General features: G+C 32.9%; 1 protein-coding gene across 18 annotated transcripts in view; it reads right to left on the bottom strand.

The window, feature by feature from the left end:
• LOC115214246 overlaps positions 1-12691 on the bottom strand; it is a 397241-nt gene that overhangs the window by 80960 nt on the left and 303590 nt on the right. For 12 of the 18 annotated variants that reach the window (XM_036504497.1, XM_036504498.1, XM_036504495.1 and 9 more), the window contains exons 7-10: positions 9864-9917; positions 7856-7994; positions 7485-7600; positions 3360-3450 (exon numbers count right to left, since the gene is read on the bottom strand). In XM_036504497.1, coding sequence (XP_036360390.1) covers positions 3360-3450; positions 7485-7600; positions 7856-7994; positions 9864-9917 — 400 coding nt within the window. Of the gene's footprint in view, positions 1-3110; positions 3159-3359; positions 3451-7484; positions 7601-7855; positions 7995-9863; positions 9918-12691 lie in introns of all 18 variants that reach the window. The other 6 variants (XM_036504499.1, XM_036504502.1, XM_036504503.1 and 3 more) reach the window with 1 other exon arrangement.

Below are 12691 nucleotides of genomic sequence, written 5' to 3'. Positions count from 1 at the left end.
GATGTAATTAAGGCGTGGAATTTTCCAACTGGGATTCATTTGACTCTTAAATTATGTATCTGAAACTGTATCGCATACATAGTTAATGTGTCCGGTCAAGCACTTTAAACTTTCATGTAAGTGTGTGCATGAGTATTAATGTGGGTGATTATGGAGGGGTCTGCATGTGGGGGTGTTTTTCTGCCTTATGTTTATAATTTCTTATCAATACAAATGTGCTGTTTTTACAGAATGTATATACAGCATTGCAGAGAGATTGCCCTCCTGATATATACCTCTATAGTTTTCTAGCCCTTTTCAGTGACAATATAAGTAACCAGCTTTAGAATTGTGGTTCAGGAGCAAGTCAGGTTTTTTCGTGGTGTTGTTACTAGCTGGAACTTTGTTTTTTAAATGGAGCATATTCTAGTATCCACAAGCGAGAAACAGAATCAAATATTTCCTGTAAGCCAGCAAGCATGAACTATTTCGTTCTATGCCATCGCACACCTGATATCACATCCATCTTAATCAAAAGGTATCCAGCATATCAACAATATGTTTATTCGGCTATAATATCATCTCAATGATCATGGCAGAATGGGTCCAGGCATTCCGTCCACATTTTTATGTATAAGATTCAGGAATGTAATTGACCGGTAGGTTTTTCGCCTTGTAAGTGGTATTGTTTTGGATATTTATATTGTTCCTGTTGCTGCCAATCGGTTTGGTGTGTTTACTTATATATCTATTAAGAGCTTATGGCTAAAGATCATGAAGATATCTCTGGCAGGATGTCAGTCCTTTTGTACCGCTGCCTTTTGTCAGTCCTTTTGTACCGTTCTCCTTGCTTTCCTATCCTAATGTTTTTAAATTACACTCTCAAAGTTTCGACATTGATGCTGTACGCTTTTAGTTTGATAGAGGAACAACAATTCTTTCGGATTAATTTTCTAAACATTCTTCAACGTGATTAAGCTCCTTTGTCTAAATCCACCTTTTTATCCCGTTTCTGATACGATGCCTCTCTGCGGTAAATCCTCCCATATCGCCGCAAACTGTTGTTTGGTTTCCATTAAATTTCATAATTATCTTTCTTTCAGCTACTCTCTACCGAGGCGGAGATTTCGCTGACAGATTTTACCTCCCTGTGTGAGAGGAGTTACTTTGCACTCGAGTGTTGTCTTCATACTGTCTCCAGACACGTTTCTAGTTTGCTTTTTATTCTTTGTTCTTGGGGGGGGGGGTGTAATTATTTTTCTGTCCGTAAGTTATAAGACCTACAATTCCCCTTTTTTCCAAATTTCAACTAACATGATGGTAATTTTTGTTTTACACTATTGTTTTTTGTCCAGTTCTTCAATATGTCGAATACGCTTCTTTGCAGCAGTTCAGTTAAAAGAGCCTATAATTAAGAGTTCACCTGCGAAGCTGAAATGTCTTTGCTGCTGATTTCATTAAACAGTATTGAGTCAGATGCTTTGGAGACTTTTAATATTTAACTTTTCCAGAATAAAATTAACCTCGTCATTTTTCAAGAAAATATTACCCTAATCGACTACCCCAGCAAATCAGTCATTAACGATTCTCATGGTGCTTTTATTTGATTCCTGCATGGGAGACTCACGTTTGAGTGAGTTGAGTATGATAACAATTGTGGATAAACGTACTCTTTAATGCAAATAATCAGAAGAATAATCAATTATTTAGCAAGGCAGATAGTAGTGTCATTATGGTAAGATAACATTTATTGTATATTAAACGAATACTCTCCTATCCTCAAAATCCGTCTATTCTCAACCAATGTGTTATATAAATATGTCTGCATTTATGAATCTATGTAAGAACGAGAAGGTATGAATGTAAATGTCAGCTACGCCTATAGTACACTTTCAGATACAAAATGCAAGATTGTATTGAGTTGAGATGATATCGTGGTTTTATACTTGCGCGCCTCAATGGAAGAAAATTTGGGAATCAGTTGATTTAAAAATAGTTTATTCCAGCCATATGACTTCATATCCGTAAAAGTTTTCTTCACTCTAGGGAGAACTAAACACAAGCTAAAATCTTGAACGATAACGCTGACATAAAACTGTAATGTCTAATGCTTTAATTGGATATGTCGCTCTTCTTTATATCATAACTATGTTTATTTTGCATATCTCTTTGTTTACAATCAAATTTTAGCCAAATATGTGAATTAACATAGTTCAGATGAACTGGGGTTTGAAATTGGCAAACATTCTATTTAAACGTGTATGTCCATGTTTAAGATCCTGTTTTTGGAGATCTTAGCAATGTAGAGGGTTATATACCACATGAATTTATCCCACTGTTCGGTAGGGGAAGGAAAAAAAAGGAAAATAGAATAGAAGGCCTTGACCAAATATATTTTAAAAACTACCTGCAACAAAAACGATAAGAGAAAATGGTAAAAATTCACATTTGTTATAAACTTCTCTGTTGAATTTTTGAATGAATTTACAAAACTTAACATTTTCTGTCTTGCAACGGAAATGGCATGACGCATCTAAAAAGTCCGTTCGGCTGTTATCTATCTCAAGTGAACAGACCTTATCTTTAGGTTTACTGCTGAAGGAATAAATTTTTTTTAATGCTAAAGAGGTTTCTGATACATCTGATAACCTATGTATTTTGGTAATCTTTTATATTGGTAAATTATATTTTTCTACAAGATAAATGCTATAGTTACCCTTCTTTGTAAGTAATAATTCTATCAAAATCATGTCACGTTACCTAATGATTACAGAGTCGTCAATATTATTAATTCTGTCTTTTTCCGGCCAATTATTTTGGTATTTTCATAATTTTTTCAAAATAACAAAGAAGCCTAATATAGCCACAAGAACATGCTATTATAATCATAATAATGCAGGATTATTATGGTAATAATCATAATGATAATAATATTGAATATTATAACAATTAATATTAATATTATTATTGTTACTCATAATATCATTGACACTAGTATTGCTATATTGTTGTTGTTGTTGTTTTAATTCTGTTTGCCTGATTTTGTTGTACCACGTGGAAGTATTGGTCAAATATTTAAGTAATTCATTGACTACTCACAGCCTAATTACTTAAACATTTCAGTTACTTACCCGATAACCTTCGCCGGCTGACCACTGCGCAAATTATATTCCCATATTCTGAGCAGCAGGAATAAGAGAAGATGCTAAGGGAGTAATGACTAATTTCAATAAATAATTTAAACAACAGATAAACATCCACAAGCATAACTGTAAACAACAAAATCATAAAATAAAATATTAATAATAATAAGAAAAGCAAGAAGAAAAAGAAAGAAAAAAAGAAAGAAAAAAAGATTTGGTACTCTGTTAGGCACTTACCTTTAGGTTCTTCTTGATAGAGGCACTGGTTAATTTGACTGTCAGTTATTCCATGTGATACACATAATTTTCGTAAACTATCAATTTGAGTCTAAAATTATAAAACAAAAGAGAAAATAATTATTAAATTCTTTATTTCTGAGAAAATATTTCTGTATGATCCATTCAATATATATCACAAACAGTTTGTTCATGGTTACGTGTGCTTTTAGTCAATGGTTATTCAGTAAAAGAATACCAGAGGCAACTTATGAAGTCGTAATCAGACTACACTGATTATCGTTTTCAAGAAGTTATATTACAATGTCAAACAGTCACGTCATATAACTACCAAAACTAAATTATAAATTTTGTATTTTGCTCCTGGAATCTTTATGGAAGACCAATGAAAAGAGAAGAGCATTACTCTTCTTTTTTTTCATCATTAGAAGCTTTTTTTCTTCATCATTAGCTTAGACAACATTTACCGGCATGTTTATAAACATAATGTTATGAATATATACAATGTTTGCTTTTTCAAAATCATTTGATTTATTGATTTACTTCATATCTCGTTAGCAAAATATTTTCTTTCACAAAAGAATATGTCATTAAAAAAAAAAATCTGTTAATATGAGCATTGTCAATTACGGACACATTTTAATAAGTGTGGCTACTGAATTTATAAATATCTGAAAAAGCATCGCGTGATGTTCAGCTTTTGTTGAATGTGTCAACAAGTTTCATAATTAAAATGAATTATTTTTTGCCGGATTCTGTACATACACACACACATACATATATATATATATATATATATATATATATATATATATATGTGTGTGTGTGTGTGTGGTGTGTGTGTGTGTGTGTATCATTGCTCTACATCAAGGGTATGAACACCCCCCCTGCTGATTTTATTACGCCTGAAGGTTGGTATATTCGTATGTACAAAATATAGTAAATTTTCAATTATAAAATTTATACAATATTCGTATGCCTATTTGCGGCATAAGTCACGTTTCCACTACGGTTTAAGACGGTTAAACTCGAATAGAAAAAAATTGCCCGGTAATTGCCATTTGAATGGAAATTTTGTGTTCACTACAAAACACATATTGCTAGGTTTTTACCCCCTTCTTGGGACCCAACTACACTCTAGCTGAAAAATATAGAATACCTCATAAGTAATATGAACGACATGAATTCAGTGGTGGCGTTAATGAAGATGTTACGCGTTAATTTAATATCTTAAATTTATCACTTTTAATGTATATCGTATTATACATAGATATATATACACGATTAACACAGTGTTTTCGTTGGAATTTTTTGCCCGCTTCACTAGAAAGTTTCCCCGCCCCTGTAAAGTGTGCATTGTGATATTTGCTACTATCGATTAGAATAAGCAACGTATCGTGCATATGCGATGACAGCTATCAATTCATTTTATATAATGCTAATTTTTACATGTGAAGTTATTTTTTATTTAGCTTTAAATAATGGATTTTAAGTGATTCAGTATAGTATCATTGTAAGCAACGTTGTTATATATAGTCAAGCAAATATCAATGAGTGAACGTTTGTGTTTAAAGCTGATACAGTAATTCAAATGCCACGTTTGAATGCTTGGTGCCTGTTGAACTCAATATATTCATGCTTTGTAAAGTACACATAATAGGAAACAAGACCTGAATATCTCACACATAATTTATGAAGAATACAAAAAGTGTATCACTAGATGCGGTTTGTATACATGATTATATGTCATTTTAGAATTGTTGCTCTGTGTAAATGTGGAACGGAATATTTGCTAACCTTAACATTTCAAGTCATCTTGGCTACTGTTTCTGTATTACGGCTTCCAAATGTTGTTTTCTTGGGTGCACATAGAAATAAAGTGAACAGAATAATACACCGAAACAGCATGAAGCTCTGTAAAGGATCTTGATGCTGAATATGTGCACAGTACGCATCTGGATTATTGTATTTTTGTAAATATTCTATAGATTTTGAGAAGGGAAAAGGTATTCCTAAATCCAAGAATGCAAATGCCAGTTCTTGGATGGATATGAAGAAAAGGAGGGGGGATGTAACATCTGCCAACCATGAAATGATGCATTCTATCCAAGGGCGTTCTGTTGACTTCCGGCTTCACTGATTTCATTTTCAAGGCTTAGGTCGACCCACAGGTCATAGTAAATTCCCCAGTTACACTAAAGGGCTAGGCAGTGGAAATACATTTCCATACTACTTTTTGCGAAGGGAACTCCTACATACATGGTCTTAACTGTATATTATTACGTTAAAAGGTTTAGAATCCAGTTCATTGATTTATGTTGTCATTTTCATATATTTCCAACATACCTATCAAGATTATGTGAGATCAGAGAATCATTGTATAAGAAGTTATTGTTTTGATAGTCGAACCTAGGCAATAAACATGATAATTGTTCATATTAATGTAACCCAGCCAATATTTCAGTAAATATCAAAATTCTTTCGAGATTCCTGTTGTTTTTTTTTTTCGCGTTCATTAAAAATTCCTAATTATGATAACAAGTTTACGTATATTATATATCAGAATATACTTGAATAGCACTTGTTCTGGCGGTTCTTTGAATAAATTCACTAAATGTAATAAATTATCAAACGTAATTGTAAAATGACCAATTACAGAAAATATTAGCTTTGTTTTCGGTGAAAAGATTATCTAACAGTTGTCTAAAAGCAACAGTAACAGAAACTAAAAGTATGAAATTCCGACTAAAATCCTACAAAAATACGAATAATTACTAGAAACGTGTATAAAATATGTCCATCTGAGTATAAGATGCTTTTACCAGACGGACATATTAAACAAAATGGCGTAATCAAATAAAAATAGAAGAAAATAAAGAAATTCATCAGCTATTGCCTCTATTATGGTTTTGATTTCAAATGTACTTTTTGTTGGTACAATTTATATTTTTATAACATACGAGCGTTCGAAAATTCAGATAAAGAAGCAGACGAATATAAATGGCAAGAATGATCATGCGTACCTAAGAACAATAAGATATTTCGCTGCGAAAAATATGATCTTAGCAGAAAAGTCTTTAAGCAATAGGGCAACTAGCATATTGCATACAGTTCCATAGAAAAAGAATGAAACCCTATGTAATTTACTTTACAGTTATAATCTCAAGAATTTCGAACTTTTTACTTTCGTTCACACCTAATTTTATTAATTACATGGAGTTGGCGCCTTGTCAGCACACTCTTCGTTTATTTAGATGCATTAGGTACAGTGTAATGTGTTTGGTGCAGTGTAGTGTTCTCTTTAATTCTTTCAAATTTTCTACAATCTCATTTTTCTCTCTCGTCTCTAGATGATACACACGGATGCTAAATACTCATATATATATATATATATATATATATATATACTTACCAAAAACCTATTCTGGTTCATAGCCAATTCTGTGGTTGGTAAAATAATTCAGTTGTATTAGCTTGCATTTCAAAAAATTGCAGAAGTACCACAACATTAAGAGGATTTCTCTTCCTCACAATTTCCTGACTTGTTACCAACTTGTTATCCAAATAAATTCATTGAAGTTATATCTAGTATCCCAATACACTAAGGTAGTCTTATGCAATGAAATTTTGACAGTGGCATCGCGTACAAGTATATAGTCTGTCACGTCTTCAATATTTTCTCAAACGTTTCAACCACTTAACCAATTCGTTATATGTGCTACCTCTATTTAACTCACACATGCAAGCACACAAACAAACAGATACGCACACGTACACACACACCTATATACTCCCTCACACACATTTATATATAGATATACACATATATATATATGTGTGTGTATGTATGATACATAAAGGTATATAGGACTGCAAAAGAGAAGTGTTCAAGTGAAATTAAGACAGAGACAAAACTTCATTGATTAGATAACAAACATTCAATTCGGGCTAACGACTTTATATAACCCCATATACATATATATATATATATATAATATATATATATATATATGCATTCATACCTACATATATAGATATATGTATGTATATATATATATATATATATATATATGCCGAAATACAGGGTGAACGCAGTTTAAAAGAAGTTAACGTTTGTGAACTTACTTGGAATAAATCTAATTTTAATTCTTTTTGTTTTAATACGGCTAAAATTTTCTTTTTACGACTGTACACTAGTTTGAGGCGAAAGTGTTCGTGATCTTTGACAGCTACTACAAGACCTGAAAAATTAAAAGAAAATGCATTCATTGTATTATTTTCCTCATTTTGTGAAGCTATACATGGAAATAATCATATATGGGTTCTCGTCTTTAAGATCATGCATTCGTACGCTTTTTTTTTATGTATCGAAACCTTGTTTCTGGTATTTGTAAAAGATTTAGGAAATAAGTTTGAAGAATGTATTCCATATCATTTAATACTCCGTTTGCCTCTATAAACTACAGATTAATAAATAAAATAAAAGATAAACTTACTGTTCACTACACGAATAACTCTCCAGGGTAACAGGAAGGCTAGAATGAAGACAAACTCCTCTATCTTATATCTTGGAAGGCCATTTACGAATATAAGATCTACAATGAAGGAAACTATCAGGATAGCGGCATCAAATACCTGCGGAAAATATGAAAAAAAAATACATAATAATATTTTAGATATGAAGAAAAACTGGTTGTTTCGTTTTAAGAATGATTATATACACACAAATTAATATATTACATTATTTCTCTCTCTCTCTCTCTCGCTCTCTCTCAAATGTCTCTCTCTCATCTCTCTCTCTCTCTCGCTTATCTCCACCTCTCTCTGTTTCTTTCTCTCTCTCTCTCAAATGTTTCTCTCTCATCTCTCTCGCTTATTTCCCCTTTCTCTCGCTCTCTCTATTCATGTATCTATATGTTAGTGTTAGTGAATAAGTGTGTGTGTAAGTATGTTTTCCTGTTCATCCAGAGTTCCTTAATATTCAGCTCTTGTTTAATTTTTTTATGCCCCTTTACAAAATATAACAGTGCATAGAGGAACATATAAAAATGTTTACGGAAAACGCATTGGTATTCTCTCTGCAATTACAAACATTCTTTTGATAAGCATGGCTTACGAAGAAATTAAGTTGCTGATCACATCTTTGTTGCATTATATTTCTCTCAAAGTTTTTCTCCTGTTCTTTCTCTTGTTTTATTTTCGCTTTTTTTCCCATCCTCAACATTGACACGCTATATTTTTTATTTCATCTTTCCCTTCTGTATTTTATTCTAATCTATGTATATTTCACAACTTTTATTAAATACATGTTCTTCAATTTCTTTTTCACCTTTTCTTTCTCTTCCTAATTCTCTCCTTTCTCACACTGTTATATGATTGTACTTTCCAGGTAACATTTTACCTTTTATGACATTATGTCGATCATCCTTAATTTATATTTTATTTTCTCTTGCATTTTTAAACTTCTTGAAACTTTATATATTTTCCAAAGATCTTCATCATTTATGACATCTTAAGTAACTTGTTAGATATCTGATCTTAACTTTTCTTTTCCTTTTTATACGTCAAGCTTCTGTTCTTACTGTTTCTGCCACTATTTTGCTTCGAAGATTCGATTAAATTTCTTTAATGGAATCAACAATTTTTTTCACCTGTTTGATATTTCCACGATATTCACCTCTCTAACCCAAAACATTCATCGTAAACCCTTTTCATTGGAGCGTTTTTTTTTAAGTATTTCCACTGTTCTGTAAGGTAGCATTTATTTATAAATACATTTCAGGAATTGATAAATAGTTCGTAAATACTGTTTTATTAGTAAGTCTGTAAATATGCTTCACATGCTTACCTCATTTCAATCAGATACCCTAGCACAAGAAATTTTCTAAAGCCCTTAGAATACAGCTTTCAGTAGATCTTGATTCAGTAACTTCATTTTGATCTTATTGCCCATTTGACATTTGACTCCATATTAAATACTTTTGATACGTTATAACGGCTTAACGTTATATTCTTGCGCCGTTACTTCTCCCAGATACTACAGACACGTGATAAGAATGTCACAGTAAAGAACTGAAAGAGAGGTTTCCTCACACAGCCAGCCAGTACGAAACCTACAGACGGTTCGAGAATGAGATGGCTGACTAATATTTATAGCCTCAGTTCATCACTCTACGGAACATGTAATAATATTTGCTTCAGAAAGAACCCTATGGCATTAGGATTTTATCTCCATCACCCTCCCAAATGAATATATTTCTTAAAGTTTGTTGTATCATTATTTGTGAATAAACTTATACTATTAGCATGTTTACAATTGTCCCATTACCTTAAGCAAGTATTTCTGCTTGGGTTACCTAAAAATAATGTTATTTCTTGTATCAGGTTTACACATTCTTTGGCATCTCTAACAAATATCCAATTCATTCTTTCAGACATATAAGATTTACACATGTGCATACGATTTAAAAGAACAGTAAGGAATCCACCTGATGGCTAACTTACCTCCAATTTTCCTTTAAAAAATCTTGTGCCGAAACATATCATTTTTAATAACGTCTGTAAATATATGTAAAGCCAAATGTAGAATGCTTAAAAGCAGTAAAGCACAGGCAAAAAATGAGAAAGTAGATAAATCTTTGTTAATATCTATATTTCTGTTGCACAAAACCTATTCGTAACACTCCTCTTTATGCCAGACAAAGTTCGGTGTTTATTTTACATATATGCAAGCAATTTCAGGTTGAATGTTTTAATAAAAATGCTATGGAAAATAAGAAATACCATATAAAGTACGTCAGTTGAAATACTGATACTAACAATGTGTGCATAGCAATGGTATGATTGAAACAAAGATGCAAGAGGAGAACGGAAAGCACGCTGTGATATCTTATTACAACTTAAGATATATGTCACGCTTCACACTGGCTTTAATTATTGAACACAAATCGTGGCAGGCGATTACACATGTAAAGATTACCATCATCACTTTCTGACATGATGGAATGGACGTTACATAGCTTACTGGTTAACAGGCTGTGGGTTCGAACTCAGGACTGGGCATTACACTGCCCTTTTTGAGCAAATGAAGATCAGTCTGTAGGTGCAGCTTCTCTTCAGCTGTCACATACTAAAGTGATACTCGTTAGAAGAAATCTCTGGGGAATAAGCTGAGTGGGGAAGGTCGTCGTAGCCAAATTCCTTCAACTACTGAAGCGTCATTAGTGAAACGTCTGGTCGAGCATTGCCATGAAGAATGATAAACTCTCTTCTGTCGACCAGTCTGGGACGGAGGAATACCAGTCTTCCGTTCATTTTGGCAATTTCATGGCAATCTGTTTCTGCAGTAATGGATTTTTCTGGGTGTTAAGAAGTTATAGTAAATGAGTCAAACAGTATACCACCAAACAGTCACCATAACCTTTTTTAAAAGCTTGGGTTTGGGGAAGGTTTTCGGTGCTTCATTTTGGTCCAACCACTGCGAAGAACCTTTTTTTTTATTATTGTACAGAATACACTTTTCGTCACAAATTACAATGCGGTTGAGAAATGGAACGGTCTCGATACGGAGAAGAAGCGTCGAGCAAATTTCTTATCTGCGCATTTTCTGATTTTCATTCAAATCGTGTGCTACATATTTGTCGAGCTTTTTTGATTTTCCGATCTCGTGCAAATGGTTCCAGGCAGTTTTCTGGCTAACTTGAAGTTCTTGTACCGGTTCTCGAGTGGTTTTACGTGGATCTTTCTCAATAACAATCTTTAATTGACCGACAACGATGACATACAGGCGTCCACTTCGCTCACGATCTTCAAGGCTCAGGTGCCCACTGCGATATCATTCAAACCATATCGAGTTGACCACTCATTGGTCATTCCCTGACCAAATGTTTCGTTGATATCGCAAACAGTTTCAGCTGCTTTACGTCCTTTTTTGAAATTGAATAGCAAAATTGCTAGAATATCACGCTTTGACAGTACCATTTCAGATAATTGTAACAACGATGGAAATATATCAATGTTAATATGTTGATGCATTTAGTCAAGTCTATGTCTGTATTATCAGACAATTGCAAAAAAATGTTTAGAACAAATTCACAACTCTGCTAAAATTCGCTACAAATTCTTCATGGTTCAAAACGTTCCTTACTTTTACTCAACCTGATATATATATATATATATATATATATATATATATATATATATTATATATATATATACACACACACATATATATATATATATATATATATATATATATATATATATATATATACATACATATACACACATATATATATATATATATATATATATACATATATATATATACACACACACACACATATATATATATATATATACACATCCAGAGAGAGAAAGAGACAGACAGATAGATAGATAGAGATAGATAGATAGATAGATAGATAGATAGACATGTTTATGTGATTAGTATTTGTACTCATGATCCTAAGATTGTGGCTTCGATTCCTCGCTTCAGCGTCCGATGTGCTTGTTCATATGCAATAATATTTCATTTTACGTTGATCCAGTCAAATCAGATAGCAAACATGAGTAATTCTGCGACAGATATTAACCTTATTATCTTATGGGTCAGGAAGGAATTAAATATATATGCATGTATACATGTATATGCATGTATATATGCATATGCATGTATATATATGTGTGTGTGTGTGTATGCGTGCATATGTATTTCTGCATGTATATATACAGGTATATATCTATTTGTAAAAGAACGAAGACCCCCTTCGGTCATGAATGACCATGGGATTGCACCTAGAAAGTAACCCTCCGAGGCACAAGTCCGTGAAAAGCTGTTTGTGGAAGACCAGCAGTCACCCCTACCGTACCAGTCTCCCTTCTCCACGCCACTGATGTTATCCAGGGGAAAGGCAAAGGCCGATAAAGCTTGGCACTAGTGACATCGCATCTTATTTCTACAGGTGAGTGAACTGGAGCAACATGAAATAAAGTGTGTTTCTCAAGAACACAACACACAGCCCGGTCCGAGAATCGAACTCGTTACCTCGTGATTGTTAACCCGACACTCTAACCACTGAGCCAGGCGCCTTCACCATATCTATTTGTATATGCGCATGTATGTATATGAAGAAACAATAGCATTCGAATTTGATTTGCAAAAAGAGAAACGTGATGATAAGTGAAAAAGGCTCTATAAATGCACTATATAAACGTTTTATGAAAACGATTAATAATCTGCTGAACTTGACAAAGAGGAAATAAAACTCAGCAATAATCCCGAAAACTCGGAACAGAAGCAATGAAATGCGAGATCTCTCCTTAACTACAGA

The sequence above is a fragment of the Octopus sinensis genome, linkage group LG7 (assembly GCF_006345805.1).
Source record: "Octopus sinensis linkage group LG7, ASM634580v1, whole genome shotgun sequence".
Classification (NCBI taxonomy): domain Eukaryota; kingdom Metazoa; phylum Mollusca; class Cephalopoda; order Octopoda; family Octopodidae; genus Octopus; species Octopus sinensis.
The sequence above is the reverse complement of the archived record's forward strand: the minus strand, read 5'-3'. Positions and strand labels throughout refer to the sequence as shown.